This window comes from Phasianus colchicus, chromosome 11 (assembly GCF_987193195.1).
Source record: "Phasianus colchicus chromosome 11, bPhaCol1.hap1.1, whole genome shotgun sequence".
In the NCBI taxonomy this organism is placed as follows: Eukaryota; Metazoa; Chordata; class Aves; order Galliformes; family Phasianidae; genus Phasianus; species Phasianus colchicus.
In genome coordinates, this window is record NC_143446.1 from 2950500 (window position 1) to 2968853 (window position 18354).

At 46.5% G+C, this 18354-nt stretch overlaps 2 protein-coding genes across 2 annotated transcripts in view; both read left to right on the forward strand.

Annotated features, from left to right (window-relative positions):
* Positions 1–8339, forward strand: part of NISCH (nischarin) — a 31987-nt gene extending 23648 nt beyond the window's left edge. Inside the window, exons 15-21 of the mRNA XM_031609442.2 lie at positions 327–370; positions 847–2160; positions 2563–2737; positions 3901–4054; positions 4633–4761; positions 5601–5762; positions 6952–8339. Of these exons, the coding sequence (XP_031465302.2) occupies positions 327–370; positions 847–2160; positions 2563–2737; positions 3901–4054; positions 4633–4761; positions 5601–5762; positions 6952–7580 (2607 nt within the window). The 3' untranslated portion in view covers positions 7581–8339. The remainder of the gene's footprint in view (positions 1–326; positions 371–846; positions 2161–2562; positions 2738–3900; positions 4055–4632; positions 4762–5600; positions 5763–6951) is intronic.
* Positions 8340–11707: 3368 nt separating this feature from the next.
* Positions 11708–14460, forward strand: LOC149916377 (E3 ubiquitin-protein ligase PHF7-like). The gene is given in 9 exon segments (XM_090147948.1): positions 11708–11806; positions 12105–12196; positions 12288–12386; positions 12641–12765; positions 12955–13134; positions 13136–13315; positions 13506–13619; positions 13771–13889; positions 14031–14460. Coding segments are annotated over 9 exon segments (1311 nt in total). The 5' UTR covers positions 11708–11754; the 3' UTR covers positions 14381–14460.
* The last annotated feature ends 3894 nt before the right edge of the window (positions 14461–18354 follow it).

The window sequence follows — 18354 nt, forward strand, 5'->3', positions numbered from 1 at the left end:
GGACCACAATGATCATCTAGTTCCAACCTCCCTGCTATGTGCAGGGTCTCCAACTACCAGACCAGGCTGCCCAGAGCCACAGCCAGCCTGGCCTTGAATGCCTACAGGGATGGGGCATCCACAACCTCCTTGGGCAGACTGTGAAATATTTCTCCTAATATCTAACTTAAACTTCCCCTGTCTCAGTTTAAAACCATTCCCACTTGTCCTATCACTATCCACCCTCATAAATGGTCGTACCATTTACTTAGCTTTTCATGCCTGCTGCAGTCTGGCAACAGCCATAAGTAGTTGGTAGGTTCCTGATGTTTTCTTCCTCTCTTCAGGCACCTGTCTCTCTATTGGAATATGGAAGACGTGGTAATATGTGGTAAGCTATATGTATAAGTTCAGGCTTCAATTCTCATTAGCTTTTTGGTAACAACTATGAATGCTGCATTTTTAAAATATGGCCTTTATGGCAGAACTGTCTTTCACTGTATGCTGCATCTGTTTTTTGAACCAAAAGTGATTTCATGTGTATAGTAGTCCTTGGCCTTTAAGCCCTAAAATGGATTTGGGAGTTTGAAAAAACAGCAATAGCTGTATTGTAAACTGCTTTAACTTGTAGGCTATACTTAATGGGGGTGGGAAATGGAGGATGAATGAAAATTTTAGTCAAATTGTGTCTGTCAGATTGCACATTGCAAGCCTTTAAAACCAGTGGCTGTATGCTTTACAAGGATGGTTGAAAATATGTGCTGATTTTAGTAACGAGCTCTGACAAGCAGCACCATCAATTGTAGATAGCCATACTGGTTTTAAGCTCGTGTTTGTACTTACTGTGATGTATTGTCTCTTTTGAAGTTTGGATCATTCAGAGGAAGAACGCTGTACCGTGCCTGACCCCTGTAACACTGTCATCTTGCCTTTTAATTGCATGTCATACACTGCCACAAACCAGGATTTTACCCAGCACCTTTCTGCCTTGATAGCACAGACTGTGCAGAGGACATCCCCCTCCTTTATAGAGAATAAAGGAAACCTTCCAGCCAGCTCCAGAACCACAGACAAAGAAGATGGATATTTTGAAATGGGACTTCATGAAGGAGACCAGACTTTTGAGTTCAGTGCTTCACAGACTCAGTCAGCTGACAGTGCAGCAGTGAAGAGCATCAACATAGTCAAAATTCTCTGGAGTTTTTCTATTCATATTTATAAAGAAGTCAGGCAATTTGCTTCCTGTTTAGTTTTGACGGATGATCTTCTAACTGTGTTTGAGATTCCTCCTCAGGAATTAAGGGGAAGCTGCCAGCATATCCCTTCTGCTTTGAAGTTAACACTGTGTTTTCCATATGCTGACCTAACAGAGTTCGGTTTCCTCATGCCAGAAATCTGTTTAATGCTGAAGCTGAAAAACAGTGATAACTGCTTATTTGTTGTTTCAGACTCCCAGAATCTTCAAGACTTTTATTCCTGTTTGTACACGTGTCATTCTCAACACTGCACATCAGTGTTACCAATCTCCACAACGTACTGTGGAAGTGCAAACCTCCAAGAGTTTCTTGGTCAGCTTATGGAATTAAATTGCATTTCATCAGCGGATGTGGAGATAAAAGGCTGTTTTCCAACCTACCTTGTTTATGGGAGTAAAACCAATGTTCAGAAAACCTTGCATCAACCAGAGTCAGCTGGCAGTAACAAAACATGGTCAAAAAATGATTTGTGTTCCGCACTTTATTCTTCAATGCATAAATCTTCTGACCAATGTCCCTGTGTGTTCCATCCCTGCTGGCTGTTTCTAACACCACAGCATTTATACATAATAAAGGTGGATTTCAGTGTACTGCCAAGTAAATTGATAGCCGCAGGAGATTTGAGAAGTGTTCTTAAACTGAACAGTATTCCATTAGCATCAGTTGTGCTGCATCCAACTCATGGGTCCATCCAGCAGAAAGGTTCATTTTTGGATGGGCATGTGCTGGAGTTGCTTGTTGGATACAGATTTGTTACAGCAGTGTTTGTTCTACCTCACGAGAAATTCCACTTCTTAAGAGTCTACAGCCTTCTAAGGACACTTCTGAAGAATGTTAAGACTATTATTATCTTCAAAGCTTCAAACAAATCAGATGCTGCAAAAAATCATGCCTTGGAGTCAAACAGACATGGTCAGTCAGCAAGGTAACACTTCCCGTGAAAGGTTTGTTGCACAATCATGAAGTGAATGTGGCCTAGCCACTGTTTGCAGTTGTCATTGTAATTGTTTTTGGCCTGTACAATGAAGTACATTTTCATTCTTCTGGTCTTTATGTGTGAATGGTTATCCTGGACTTGTTCTTGTCCAGGTACAGTTTCCTTATTGTTTTATGGTTGCAGTTTAAAATGTATTTTCTTATGGAAAGGAGACTTTTTATTTCATGTGCTTGGAGGCTGATGATGTGACAGAATAGACAGCAGTGCTCAAGATATTTCATTTAGAGTGAACTACTAAGAATAGAAGCCTTTCATAGTTGTTAGATAGTGGAAGAGCTGTAGATTTGCTTAAATTTTGATCTTGTTTTCTGGATCTTGTCTGTCTCCTAGCTTTTACAAGCCTCATCTGACTCTGTCATCTTTATATCCATCTGAATTTCTTATTCAGAAGATTACAGAAGATAACCAGATTCCAGTTCACCTTCATGCTTCTGTGTCTCTGCAGTATGTGGCTGGGCTTAAAGGAAATGCCCTACTTGAGTTCTTCCATGGCAACATTGCAGAGGTATTGCACCTAGCCTGGCTATATAAAAAAAATATGCCTTATGATTTTTCAGAATTAGATATTTTAAAACTAACATAACAAACTTCATTAAAAAAAAAACATAAAAAAAAAAAACACTTTTCTAATCAAACTTAGGTTATCCCAGACCAGGAAGTATTTTGATGAAAAACTTGTGCAACTGACTCTCACTGCTGCAGTAATTGTGCTGGCAGGCATATTTTGTTTTCAAGATGCCTGGTGCACAGCAGGAGGATGTTCTAGTGTATGTCTCGAAAATATGATTACTCTAAGAATGTTCCCATTTTTCTTTTAAAGTGATGAAATGGAAGAGTCACTAGAACGGAATTATATTTTGAGACAGTACCTAGCTAAATTGATGTCCTGACTTTGAGTATTACGTGTACGTGAATACAACACAGCATGTTGTATGGCTGTAGGCACTCCAGAAACGAGTAGATCTCTAATTCAGAAATAAAGTTTATAGGTTCTAACCTGAATTCGTTAGTTGGCTGGAATTGTTGACAATTGGCATTTGAAGAAGTAGAAGACTACATTCCTACTACAGATGTCAATTGAAAAGCTTATTTGAGAAACAATCACTTTTTAATTACCATAATCCTTTCCCAATCTCTTAAAGCAGACAGTTTTTAAGTGTGCTTGTCTTAGTGCCATGAGGAGTCGATGAAGAAAAGTAATTGAGTTAGATTACTATGGAAGCTGCATAGCTAGAAAAGGAGCTACAGTGATGAGCTGTGCTTCCATGCCTCTTAAGGATTTTTATATCCAAGCACTGAGTAGCATGTGAAGGCTTGATAGCCTTGAGGCGTAGGAAGCACTACTCATCTATGAAATTGTCTTCAGTGTCTCTTTCAGAAAGTCTCTTGTACACTAGATAGATGCTTCTCTTTTCTTTCTGCCAGGAAATGGGTAATAATTAGACAACAACAGAAACCATTTTCTCTCTAAAACAAATACATTTTCAGCAGATATCTACCATGGCTTCAGTTAGCAGATAGAGGTAAGCTTCTGCTCTGATTGTAACACATCGCGATATTTCAAATTTTGGAATGGTTTTCCTAGTCATCTAAACCTGTGTCTGAGATGATGAAGCTGTCTGAAAGATCAGTGTGCAAGTTATTTGTTAAATACTATTTACATTTTAGGTGGAGAATGAAGAGTTGAGGCATCTCATGTGGTCTTCAGTTCTGTTTTATAAAACTCCCAGTGTGGAAGTGATGGCTTGTGTGCTTCTCTCAACGAAGGCCATTTACTTTCTGTTGGATGATACTTTCAATCATGCTGATGAGCATCAGTCAGGTAAGACAGCTGTTAACTTTGACCCCTAGTGAGATTACAAGCTTAATCTGTGTCCACTGTTTGTATGGAGTTTACCAGATTTGGCTGATACTCCTGACTGAGGAAGAGTGGCATAGTCTGCCCTACACAAAGTGCTTGCACGAGGCTTTTATCTTTAAAAAAAAAAAAAAAGTCAGCTTTGGGGCTTTGAGTCATGGCTTTCTCAAACCCTTTTGTGCCATTGTGTCCGGGCTTCTTTCAGATGTCATTTGATAGTCTTCAGCACCACCTGAGCAGTTAAGGAACCTACCTGTCCATAAGCAAAATAGTAAATGAGGGATAATGAAAATTACCATGTATTTTACTCATGGCAGTGGTTCATAAGTATTATTTGTGACAGATAAGTGATATCTGCTGATTTAAATTCGTGTAGTTATTCAAGAAATGCTCTTTACTAAGAGACTGGATGCTTGGAAATTAACTGCTGTTCTACCTTCCTTATTTACACGTGATATATTTTTTTCCTGAAAATTACAATTATAGTCATGGAAAGAAGTAAAATTAATCTTTTTCATTTGACTTTACCATACGTTCAACAGATTTTTGGAACCAAGAAAACTCAGAATGTGAAAATAACTCTTTCCACCTCTCTTGCTGCCTTGTGCTAAAGCTGAATGATCTGCAGTCAGTAAATGTTGGCCTGTTTGACCAATACTTCAGAATTACTGGTATGTATTATGCTTTAAGTTTTTCCTTTTCTATATCTTCCCTCAGATGGATTATTATATTTGAGATGGAAGTGTTATTTTCACTTCATTTTCTGAAAAGAAATTAATCTGATGCTGATGGTGCTGTATGACTAGGCTTGCAACATGTTGCAACATGTTCAGGAACATAGGAATCTTAATATCTTAAAATTTTTAAATTATCCTGACTTAATGACAGATTAAAAGGAATTCTGAGGACTTTCTTGTTGCTGTGGGGCTTTAGCTTGCATTAAACTATAGGATATTGTCCACAGTGCAAAATGCATAGTTGGTGGTTGACTTTTTGATAGAAAATAAGGTGGTAAGCTTTCAGGAGTGAGGATGCCAACTTAATTTTTAGTTGAAGTGACACAGGTATGTTTTCAGGGCTGTATCACTTTATCCTAGAGTCCCACTTCCTGTGAGTCATGCTTTTGTGTTCAGAAATATCTTTCCAATTTTGTTTTTAAAGTAAGCTTATGTATGGCCAGTATACAAAGAGAAAGATCTTAGAGGAAAAAAAAAAATTACCTTAATAAATTGTAACAAAATAAGGATGAACCTGTAGAGCACTGGTCAAACTTAAATCATAAGTGTACATCATTTTAAACCAAAAGAATTTATATTCTTGTTTTTTAAAGAGCTTGTAAGAATTGACCTTTTCCAAGGATTTGAAAATCTTGTATTCACAAAATTATTCAATGATGCCTGTTTTCAGGAGAAAAATTGCTTACAAGAAATTTTTTTAAGACAATTGCATGTTGGTGAAGAGGTAATTCCCCATATGAATGTATGAATGGTTTATGTGGTCTTCTGTTCAGGACAGTCTGCAGATCACATAGTCACCTGCCTGACGAGAGACAGTTACAACACTCATGCCTTCATGCAGCAGCTTATGGCAGTTCTGTCATTGCTTGCACGCACACCTTCACCAGAACCAATAGATAAAGACTTCTACTCTGAATTTGGGAGTAAAAACACTGGTAAGTAGTCTTTTCTACATGGATGGGGTTGTTTAGGCTTTGTGCTGAGAACATCTTCTGAAGTGCAGTGATGAAAAACCTTTAGGAGAGATGCATGTGTCAGTTGATTCCCATTTGTTCTTGATACTTCATTCAAACTCCCTTACCTTAATTGTTATCTTGTATCTGCCTTATCTGAAAAGAATTGCTAAACATAAGCAGTCTTGCAAATGTAAAGTTTGGTTACCTCTTCTGCCTAGGTAAAACTGCATTTCCTATGCAGTATTTTGGAGAGTGAAGTAGTTCAGCTCTCACTGCATGTTTCAACCTAAAAGAGCCTTGTAAGTCTGTCAGCAAGGAACAGTGAATACAGTCTGAAAGCTGTTTTCCTTGTTTGGTCAAATAAAGTAATTTCTGTCATTCTGAAACAACATACTTTACATGAAGTAAAAACCAGATCTTTATAAGGAGCAATAAGTTTGGTTCCAGTGTAAGGTGAAACGTCTTTGCTCAGAATTCTGACCTAAGGTCACAAAATAAAGTGACATCTTCCTGAAGAATGATTGTTATTGTAACTGCTTTTTGGTGTGTAAATCCAAAAAGTGCAAGGTCTGATGGGAGGAGTCACACCATTCCTTACATTAGCTGATTTATGTGAAGAAAGCAAACAGCCTTCCTTCAAGGAAGGGACTTCAAGGGAGTAAGGGACTGCAGTATTTCCTCCTGCCACTCCAGAACTCAACACCAAAGCAGTCAAATGTGCTCATTAATTAGGGATATAAAAGCAATTCTTGCAGTAGCACTTTTTTTTTTTTTTAATTCTGCTTAAAAGAAGTAGAAAACTTGTGTCCAGTGGTATGGTAATGCCTTCAGTCAATTTGGAACCAGGGGAGTGGTAAGGAGGAGGCAGAGGAAATCAGCTGGTAGGAAGATAGATAGCATGATACATGAATTCAGTTTTATTTTTCGTTCTGTCTCTTCTGCTGTCACCTGAACTAGTGGTGAGAGATGTATTTAGGTAATGCACGACAGACTCCAGTAAATACCTGCAATCAAAATAAAATGATTCCAGTATTTTAAAGTAAAACTACATATGCGTAAATGTAAACTTGAATTCCAGATGCAGCCAACAGCCAAACGTTGTTGCTTACCCTTATTCATGTTATTGTATATTACTGAGTTTTATAATAACATATTATTATTATTGCAGGAAAAATGGAGAATTATGAACTGATTCACTCTAGCAGAGTAAAATTTATTTATCCAAATGAAGAGGAAATTGGGGACCTTGCTTTTCTAGTGGCAGAGAAGATGGATGATTTAACTCATCTTCAGTCTCTCCATATCCTTCTTTATGTGTTGGCATTTCAAGTAAATCCTGTTGAAGGATCTGCCCAAAACACTAGTCCACTTCAACCTAAAACACTAATACTAACCAGCTCCGATTTGTTCCTGTTTGATGAAGATTATATCTGTTATCCACTACCTGAATTTGCTAAGGAGCCACCAAAGAGAGACAAGTATCGGCTTGCAGATGGAAGACGAATCCGGGACTTGGACAGAGTACTTATGGGTTACCAAACGTATCCACAGGCCCTTACATTTGTGTTTGATGATGTTCAGAATCAGAATCTGATGCAGAACTTAGCACTGAATCACTTTGGAGACACTGATGGTGCCCCGGAGGGAAATGCTAAACAAGAAGGCATCAGGAACAGAGAGATCCAGTGGTACATCTTTATTCCAAGTGCAGAAAGTCGAGAGAGGTTAATTTCATTGCTTGCAAGACAGTGGGAGATATTGTGTGGTAGGGAACTGCCTTTGGAACTCACTGGGTAATTATTGCACAGCTAAGTGATTTCAGTGTCTATTATCAAGTAAAGCACAGTGCTTAAAGTAGCACCTGTCAAGTTCTGTCACTTCAGTAAGGAGCTGAACTGGACTCCTATGCTTCCTAGTGCATTTAATAGTCAATATGACTATTCTGAAGTGTTAACTGGAGGTTGAACTTTTTGTACAGTGTATTTTTTATGCAATAGTATATAGTGACAACATTCATGAGACATCCTGGGAAACTGTATGGAAAAAATCAAGGAGTCAACACTAGATACGCTGTCTTCTAGGGCTGTTAAGGTTTCTGCTGATTTTTCTGTATATATCCGCCTTGCTATTCTATACAAATTCTAATGTGTAAATAATGGTAAATGCTTGTGTATGTTCAAGTGCAATGTTATTTGTACAAGATGTATTTTGTGTATGCTGCTAATGCTTATTATTTAATGACCTTTGTTTTATGTATTTTTTCCATTCTAAGGCCAAATGTAATTATTTGCTGCCAATCATGAGCCTAGCAGTAAAATCTCTGGCACAAGCAGGTGACACTTTTTCCATACAGAGTTAGTTTCATGAACATTCTTTTTATTTAGCACAGGAGAAAGGATTGCCTGTGAAAGCCTACTTAGTATATAGTCTTGAAAGTGGAAATACCCAACATGACTATATAACTATTTTGCCAGCAAATAATGAGTTTGTACCTCTGAACACCCAGTCTTTCTTTTGCCTATTTTGTCAATACAAATAAAGTGTAATTTGACAGTTTTCTCTTGGTCTTGTCTTAATTCAAGTATATCTTGTTTGCAGGATACCACATGTACAGTTCAGTGGTGCATTTTGTTCCTGGAACGTATTATAAAGGATGAAATAAGGGAAAAAGGAAAAGAAAATAGTTTATTATACTGTAGCAAGTATGTAATGGTTCCCAAATAATACTGAGTTGTGGAAACAGAATCTGCAGCCTCTGAACACAATTTCAAGGGATTAATGTCAGCTTTTATCACTGTTCCATCAGATAGCAGGGATTTGCTTTCCAAGTTGGCGGTCATCCTTAACTTGAGGTGTTTATATGCCCAGCAAGTTTCAGCCTCCCATGACAGTATAAAAAAAAAAAAAGTCACTACTCAGAGTTTGTCTTCATACAATGAGACTTCAATTAACTGTTGTACTATGTTATATTTGCAGGTAGTAAGAGATGAACTGTTCTGATATATGCACAACCAGCTGATGCTGTTTAAAACTGATGATCTTCTAAAATATAAAAAAAAAAAAAACCAGGTTGGAATACACCATACACCTCTGGAGCTTGGAATAGGACAACCTTCAAACAGATTCCTCAGGGCCTTCTCCAAAGTTGTGAGCATATATATCATTCTATAGAGCATTTCTCTCTAGTAATAGGGAGTTTGGCTGTGCTCTGTAGGGTCCAGATGCAGGAATGTTGCAGTCAGTGCAAGAATGACAATGAAGTAAGCAGCCAAAGTTATATGGTGGGATGCTGTGGAGTTCCCTAATAACCAGAGCATTGCCCATCTGCTGCTATCCTTCTCTGTTTAGTAGAGGAAACTCTGCCACTCCTGGGCTTAGCATGAGCAGAATGACTACAGTAGAGTGTGAAAATATAAACGATATTTTCCTCTCCTTTAAAGACTGTCTTCTGTTACCTGAAATCCCAAGTGTACGTATATATTTAAGCTTAACTGTAATTAGGTTGAAAAAGCTTTACGATTAAAAAAAAAAAAACTGGGGATAATTAAGCTCAGGTCTTAATTAACTATTTCTCAATTAACAATCGGTTGGTACAATTGTTTTAGATAACACTCGAGGAATCTTTGGCAGCTTGGTATTAATTGCAAGTGCTTGAGAATGTACCAGATGATCAGATGTACAATGTGGCTGATGGTATGGCTACCCAACCTGCTGCTTTGCCTGGGTTGCACTGAGTGAAGAGGAATTGTCCTGGGCTGCATATACAATATATAATAGTTATGTTATATAAGTTACAAAGCAATTTTAGATATATCTTTCTTTCAAATGTTATAAATAAATTAAAAAAAAGAATACAACAGTGGGATATTTGACCTTGTTTTAGTGGACCTAACGCATCAGTCTGGTACAATGGGAGCTCACTAAGAACTGCAACCACTTCCAAGGTATTCGGCAGAGATTTTCGATGATCGTAGAAACATAGAATGGCCTGGGTTGAAAAGGACCACAATGCTCATCTCGTTTCAACCCCCTGCTATGTGCAGGGTCACCAACCAGCAGACCAGGCTGCCCAGAGCCACATCCAGCCTGGCCTTGAGTGCCTGCAGGGATGGGGCATCCACAGCCTCCTTGGGCAACCTGTTCCAGTGCCTCACCACCCTCTGGGTGAAAAACTTCCTCCTGATATCTAACCTAAACTTCCCCTGTCTCAGTTTAAGACCATTCCCCCTTGTCCTATCACTATCCACCCTCATAAACAGCCGTTCCCCCTCCTGTTTACACACTCCCTTCAAATACTGGAAAGCCACAATGAGGTCTCCCCAAATCCTCTTCTCCAAGCCAAACAAGCCCAGTTCCCTCAGCCTTTCCTCATAGCAGAGCTCTCCAGCCCTCTGACCATCTCAGTGCCCTCCTCTGGACCTGCTCCAAGAGCTCCACGTCCTTCCTGTGCTGGGGGCCCCAGGCCTGGATGCAGCACTGCAGATGGGGCCTCACAAGAGCCGAGCAGAGGGGGACAATCACCTCCCTCTCCCTGCTGGCCACCCCTTTTTTAATGCAGCCCAGAACACAGTTGGCCTTCCAGGCTGCAAGCTCACACTGCTGGCTCATGTCCAGTTTCTCATTCACCAGGACCCCCAAGTCCTTCTCCACAGGGCTGCTCTCCAGATCTTCCTCCAGTTTGTAGAAATACCTGGGATTGCCCCGACCCAAGTGCAGCACCCTGCACTTGGCCGTATTAAACGTCTTTGTGTTCTCATGGACCCACTTCTCCACCCTGTCCAGGTCCCTCTGGATGGCTTCCATGACTTCCGATTACACCGCTCAGCTTGGTGTCATCTGCAAACTTGCTGAGGTGCACTTGATGCCATCATCTGTCATTGATGAAGATGTTGAAAAGCATCAGATGTAGATGACATCTATTGCCCTTCCCCATCCACCAAAGCTGTCCCTCTAACATAAAAGTCCACCAGATCAACATGAGAGGTTGCATTTTACAGAGTAGAGGTTTTGACCCCATAATAAAGTTTTGGAAAATTAAATGAAGCTTTTGCCCAACAAATGAGCACCTAGGAACAAAACCAAGTCCTCCTCACTCCATATAACTCCCTGAAAGAAGGTTGTAGTGAGCTGGGGGTTAGCCTGTTCTCCCAGGTAACAGTGATGGGACGAGAGGGAACGGCCTCAAGTTGCACCAGCAGAGCTCCCCATTGGATGTCAGGAAGAAGATCTTTGCTGAAAGAGCGGCTGGGCACTGGCAGAGCTGCTTAGGGAGCTGGGAGAGTCAGCGTCCATGGAGGTGTTCCAGAGCTGTGGGGATGTGGCACTGAGGGACGTGGGCAGGTGGGGAGGTGGACGGTGGGACTTGGTGATCTTAGAGGTCTTTGCCAAGCACAGAGATTCTGTGATTCCGTGAATCGAGTCATTTATTGTAAGGAGAGGTAATCAGCAGCAAGCAACCAAAAAGTAAAGCGTTCAGAACACCGCAGAACCACCTGAACGCGCCATTGGGATACTGATGGAGCCACCCGTAGCCCGGCAGCATCCAGGTGGGGCCAGGAGGGTGGACGTGTCGCCCAGTGCCTTCAGCAGCACCAACACGCCGGGTTCCAGCGGGGCTGCGTCCGGCACCGGGCCCCTCACCCTGCGCTGGCTGCAAGAGCCTCCGCCCTCCTGCCTGGGTGCCCCCAGCCACTGTGAGGTGTGATGGCGTCACAGAGGTGGCACGGAACGGCCATGGTGACACGCGGGGTGTGGAACACAGCTAAGGCTGCGGGGCTCAGGCCGAGCTCAGTGCGACTTGGTGAGGTGAGCAGGGAGGAAGGGGCTGCCTGGGGCTGCCGAGGGAGGCGGGTTCCCCGGCGCTCAGGGCCTGAGCTGAGAACTCAGCCTCGTCCCGCTTCTGCCACAGGTTGTCACGCGGAGGAGAAAGCCTGGTGTTGCCGGGACAGACGCTCTGCGAGGCTCACTGTTGATGCACACGATGTCCGAGGGGACGCAGGAGGCCGCCGGCTTGAGCGAGCTGGGTGAGAGCAAAGTATCCCTGCACGCAGCTCCCCGCCGCCGGGCAGAGGGGTGCTGGGGGTCTGCCTGCGGCGGAGAGGGGAGGCGGGGGCACGCAGGGCCCGTGTGCTCCTTGGCCAGGGGGGCAGCGGTTGGGCTGCGGCTGCCTGCTGGCACCGCTGGGCCTGCAGTGCCCCTTGCCCTCCACGGCCTCCAGCCCTGCCCCTCAGCTGGCACGGCCGGCACAGAGCAGCCCCTGGGACAGCCCCCGGGGGCACCTGGCCCCGCAAGGCGCTCACTGTGCTCCTCTCTCCTCTCCAGCATGCGTGCTGTGTGGCCAAGTGGATGAGGACTCGAGCATCCTTGGGCACAAACATGAGGAAAATGGGTTGTGCTTCCATACTTTTTGTGCTGTGAGTTCCCATGAGGCTCCTGCCTCCTTCCTCCAACCAGTGTTTCCCTCCTACCTGCCCTAACAAGATCATGCTTTTTCTTCTTGTACAGATATTCTCCACTGGTCTTTGTAAACCAGGAAAAGATAATGGAAATACATGCCATTTCGAAGAAGAACTGATACGTGCAATCAGGCAGGGAGAGCAGACGGTGAGCACCGGACCGGAACAGGGAGCTTGGTGCCAGCAGAGGCATGGCGAGCTTCGCCTGGTCCAAAGAAAGCAATCCCAGCCCTTCCAACCAGCCCCGAGACACATTCCCGCTCTTGCAGACGAGCCCTGTGCAGCAGGCAGCTCTGCAGAGTGCCACCCAGCCCTGCCCCATCCTGTGCCCTGCACAGAGGTGCGGGACCCGCTGTGTAGGCCCTGAGCCTGCTGCTGATGGAAATGCTCTGCTCATTCCAGCACTGCTACGTCTGTGGCAAGCGGGGGGCCAGCATCACCTGCGCAGAGCCAGACTGTGACCGCAGCTTCCACCTCTCCTGCGCTTCAGAGGGTGAATGTGTCACCCAGTTCTTTGAAGACTTCAGGTAAGGGCTGCCAGGCATCGTCTGCGAGCCTCCAACCCCTCTGTCAGCACCGGCCAAAGAAGTGAGGAGTGTGCTGTGACACCTCCCAGCAGCCTGACAGAGCCAGAGCCAAGGCCTGGGGCTCCTTCCTGTTCCTCTGCCCTCCTCGCAGCACTTCTCACCTTGCCCATCCCTCCCATCTTCCCCCAGGTGCTTCTGCTGGGTGCATCGTCCGCATCAGGCAGTGGAGGCAGTGCCAGCACAGGACACGACCTGCATTGTCTGTATGGACCCCGTGGGGGACAGCATGTCATACAGCACCATGGTGTGCCCTGCCTGCAAACACGCCTGGTTTCACCGGGCTTGCATCCAGGTAGGAGTTCTCCCCTCACCCAACAGGCACAGCAGATGCTCAGCAGCACCGGGCCCAGCTCACACTCACGCTGCTTCTGTTTCTGCTGCAGGAACAGGCCGTGAGCGCAGGGATTTACTGCTTCCAATGCCCCCTCTGCCGAGACAGAGACTGGTTTATTATGGACATGCTCTTTACGGGGATCCGAATCCCATTCAGGTTGGTGTCTTTCAACCAGCCCTTGAGATGTGAGGGCACACAAGCTGTGCCCAGCAGGCCTGGCCCTCTGCGGCCATTAAGATGGGCCTCAGCTTCACTGGGAAGCTGGAACTGGGCATGGGGTGGAAGGGGAGGGATGCCATGCATTAGTTTTAGCCCTGGGCATCACGTTCTCTCCCTTCTCTGGCAGAAAACCAACATGGGAGGACAACTATGCGTATGCATCCTTGGGAGTCAGGCATCAGCGCTGTGATGCCAGGTACTGCCATCATCCACGTGGCAGGGAGCGGGCAGAAGGAGAGGGGTGAGTTACCTCAGCAGCCCTCTGGGGCTCTGCGTGGGATTGCGGCCTCACCACAGGCTGGGGTGGAACAGACTGAGCACCAGAGCTGTGCCGGGCACTCCCTGGCTCCAGTCACTTTGTCCTCACGGCCACACACCATTTGTTTCCCCAGGCCCTGGCAGCTGCTCCTCTGCAGCTCCTGTGCTGCACAAGGCACCCACAGACTCTGCTCCAACTTGAGTCCAAGCACATCTGAATGGGAGTGCAACACCTGTGCTGGAGAGGGCACCGGTAAGAGGCAAACGGCCGCGTGCTGCTGGGCTGGGGCCAGGCGAGGCCTTGCTCAAGTCCCTTTGGCCCAGGAGGGATCAGAGTCTGTCCCACCCCAGCGCTGGAGATCTGTCCCGCTCACCTTGCTGTCTCCCCTTCCAGCCTCCAGCACCAATTCGGACAGCGCTGGCCCCACCACCACCAGCCAGCAGGGACCGGGGCCATCCCAAGGCCCCATAGGACGGGAGAGCAGCAGCTCCGGCACCACCAACCAGGCACCGTCGGGACCAGATCCCAGTTCCCAGGTGCCTGAGCTGCTCTCCAGGCAGGCAGGGCGGGCCCGGACTCGGAGCCGCTCGCCTCTCACACGTCGGGCTGCAGAGAACAACAGCCAGCCCCGAAGACGCCGAAGACGCCGCAGGAGCCGGTCCTGGCGGCGAGGCCCAGCCCGGGGGCGAAGCCGCTCCCGGGTACCACGTCGGGCCCTGAACTTCAACCGCCGGCCCCACTGATGTTGCGGGAGCTGCTGTGTGCAAGCTCCAATTGCTGTATATATAAAGTCATCACATTCCATCAATAAAACAGAGTTCCATCATGCCACTGTCAGCTTTCTTCTTCTCTGCCTTTCCCAAGGAGGGCAGCTTTAGGGGCTGCAACCACGGCCATCTCTTCCCCCAGCACCCAACCCACTCCTTCCTCCCCCCAGCCCGGTTCAGGCTGAGCTGGGTTCTGGCCCCGACTCCAGCGGGGCGCAACGTTTCCAACACACAACGTGGCAGAGGCCCGGCTGGCAGCTGCAGCCCCGTTCTGGGGGTGTTTCTGCCATCTTGGGGATGTCGCTGTGCTTGGGACATGTGGGCAGCCCCACGGCTGCTGCCGGCTGTGGGATGGGCCAGGCCCCGGGCTTTCCTGCTGCATTCGGGCAGTGCCTCAGGTCTGCTGCCACTGCAGTCCTAGAGCAGGAGTAGACATCAGAGCTGCTCTCCGTTGAATACAGGCTGTTTGGCATTCTGGGTTCCAGTCCAAAATTTCTCCTTCTCCTTTCACAGCTTCCTATTCCACAATCCTCCATTAGTCCACAGTTTGATATCCACAATTTACAGCATCCTGCCGTACCTAAGCAAGCCCACATTTCCCATTTATTTTGATTTTGGCTCTGGTATTTGACATATGGCCTCCTTGCCCTCACCCCGTGGTATCCCCGAGGGATGGTAAAACTGACATAGGTCACAGACTGACAAGCTAGTGGTGCTTTCTTCGTGGATACTCTGCATCCCGCAGAGCTCGGAAGATGCAGGATACTTGTTGCCACTTGTGTTATTTCCTCCCTTGTTTCAACACCTATAAGGAGCTCATCTGCACCCTGGCGTAGTGTAGCTTCCAGCTGTTTGTACCCTCACCCCTCCAGTTCCTTAGCAAGCTGTTTCCCAAGTATGGGAATTTTTAAAGCCCTCAGGGAGCACAGTCCAACACCACTGTGTTTTCCTTCCAGTTTTGGGGTTTTTGCACTCCAACACAAAGGAGGGTATGTGGGTTTTCCTTATGGGGATGTACTTCCATCACAATTGGACTCATAGCCCTTTGATCCAGAACCAGCTGACGTTCTGTGGAGTGAGGCTTTCTGGCTGGCAGAAGTGCTGTACTGCACTGTGAACAGCATTCTCGTAACGGTCCGTGAGTCACAGCACTACCAATCAGAGGCTGAGTTCCTCTCCTACCTTCCATTTTCAGGTACTGGTTTTGTCTTGTGGGCTTAACTTCTGGCTTTAGGGGTATTCATACCATTTTCTGCTGCTTTGGATCACTCAGGGATTTCAGTAGCCCACCCCAGTGGATTTACAGCAGACAGTATTTCATAGGGGTCTACGATTTTATTTCATTGGCAGTTATTTGCACATTCAGTTTGTTCGGTACGTCTCTTCCAACTCAAGGTATTGGATGCTGAAGGATACACAAGAAATCCCGGGTAAATACCTGGCTTCCAATCCTCTTCTCAACTGCCTTTATCCAACCAGAAAGTAAGGCTGCATGTTTTTGGCTGTTCAGAAGCCTGCATTTAGCCAGAGTATCAAAACGCACTTATTTGCCATAGCAGAAGTTAGCCCTGCACCCCGTGGCCCGGCTCCAGCCCAGGTAGGGCTAACACTGCACCAAAGTCGGCTTGTTGGTGGGCAATGAGTGCGCAGCCGGGGCCGGGCCGCTCTGTGGGAAGAGCCGCCACCATGATGGCGTGGGCAAGGGGAGCCCATGCACCGTGAGTTGGACACAAGCAAAAGTAGTGGATCCAGGCCAAAAAGCAGCAACACAATCTGCACCCCTTCTTCCATAGCATTTACATCTGCAGCAGCCGCTGGGGCTGCTCCAGCCAGCCAGGCCTGGGACACTGAACGGGGATATGGCTGCCACGGCGTGTGGGCCTGAGGGGCTGCTGAGGTTCCTCCAAGCGGAACCACTGGTGGGGGCAGTGCCTGGTGCCGAAAGGTAGAAGAGGCTGGAGAAGGGAAACAAGGCCCAAGAAAGTAGGAATCAGCATCTGCTCTTGGCAGCCTGCGAAATATGAGACCTGCTCTGAGAGCCTTCTCTGTTGACTGGCTCTAAAAATGGCGTGGCTTTTATAGAGACTGGAGCCTTTTCCACTGAGAAGTTCCCCTGAAGGAGCTGTTGTTCTCTGGATCTCCTTGCCAATGAGGTCCTGCTCACTGGGGATGCCTGGCAGACTCCAGGCTCTGTGACGCCAAGCACCCTTGGAGGGCAACTTTGCCCACCATCTGCCTCAGGGCTTGAGGGACATTGTGAACAAAAGACCTTGCAAATGAGTAAACAAACTGGGCAGCTACTTGTGCCAGGCGTAAACACACACGAGGCGCCTGGCTCCTACACGTTATAAAGAGGTTGTTACGGGGTTATGAGAGCTTGTAAGCACCTACAATCAAGGCCTTCATTCTGCACCAGGAGAACACTGGTCCGCGTCTCGCTTGCCACAAGGACCCCTCCCTTCCAGCAGCAGTTTGCTGCAGTTTTCAACTGGATACATCCATGGGTGAACATCTAGTTATTCGTGGTGTCTGTGCTGCTTTTCTGGTCATAAGTTTGTAACAGTATTGAAAGATGTATGCATAGTGCACCCCTCAATAGTTGCCACTAATGTGTATCTAAAATGGATACACACTTCTGTGCCCAGTGTTAAAAAAGCTGCTCCAAAGGTATTTCCTCCTGTATGATGACACTGGCCCATGGCATCAGACGGGGATTTGGTGGGATGGCAGTAGAGGTTGAACCTTTCTGCCAACAGTGAGCACAGTGAGGCAGGCACTGGGCTGTGCAGTTCAGCACTGGTGACAAAGACAGGGGGTTACTCCCACTGGTGCAGGTTTTTACGACCGTGGCATAGAGTCAACCACTGCTGATGAAAACGCTCAGGTAATTGTTGTAACTATGCTGAAAAACAGAAAAAGTGCAGAATTTGTGCTATTAAACAGTGTTATTATGCTCTTTGTGTCTGTAGTAGTTTCAAAGGAAAGAGGGCAGGCATTATTTTTGCAGGACCTACCTAAATTTCAAGTAATTTGATACCCACATGCTAATGACAAGCACTTGCTAACACAAAGTACTAATGATGAGTACAAGATGCAGGTGGTGCTCCATAGGGCTCTAGACTGAGGGCAGTGGGGAAGAAGCGTTGATCTGCTTGAAGCCCTGCACAGGGATCGGGATGGCTGGTTGGATGGGCCGAGTGCAACTGGATGAGGCCCAAGAAGACCAAGTGCTGGCTGCTGCTCTTTGCTCACAACCACCCCAGGCAACAGCACAGCGCTGCAGCACCGTGCCCAGGCGCCCAAGAAGGCCAAGGGCATCCTGGCTTGTAGCGGAAACGGTGCAGCCAGCAGGAGCTGGGAGGTGATCGTGCCCCCGCAGCTGACACTGGTGAGGCTGCACCTCAAGAGCTGTGTTCCGTACTGGGCCCCTCACTACAAGAAAAACATGGAGGCCCTGCAGTGTGTCCCTGGAAAGGCAATAGGGCAGGAAAGGGTCTGGACAAAAGTCCCATGAGGAGCAGCACAGTGACCTGGGAATGTTCCATGTGGAGGAAGCTCAGGAGAGGCCTCACCACTCCGTATAACTGCCTGAAAGAAGGTTGTAGTGAGGTGGGGGTCAGACTCTTCTCCCAGGCAACAGTGATGGGATGAGAGGGAATGGCCTCAAGTTGCACCAGGAGAGCTCCCCGTTGGATATGAGGAAGAACATCTTTGCTGAAAGAGCGGCTGGGCACTGGCAGAGCTGCTTAGGGAGCTGGGAGAGTCAGCGTCCATGGAGGTGTTCCAGAACCGTCGGGATGTGGCACTGGGGGACGTGGGCAGGTGGGGAGGTGGACGGTGGGACTTGGTGATCTTAGAGGTCTTTGCCAAGCACAGAGATTCTGTGATTCCGTGAATCGAGTCATTTATTGTAAGGAGAGGTAATCAGCAGCAAGCAACCAAAAAGTAAA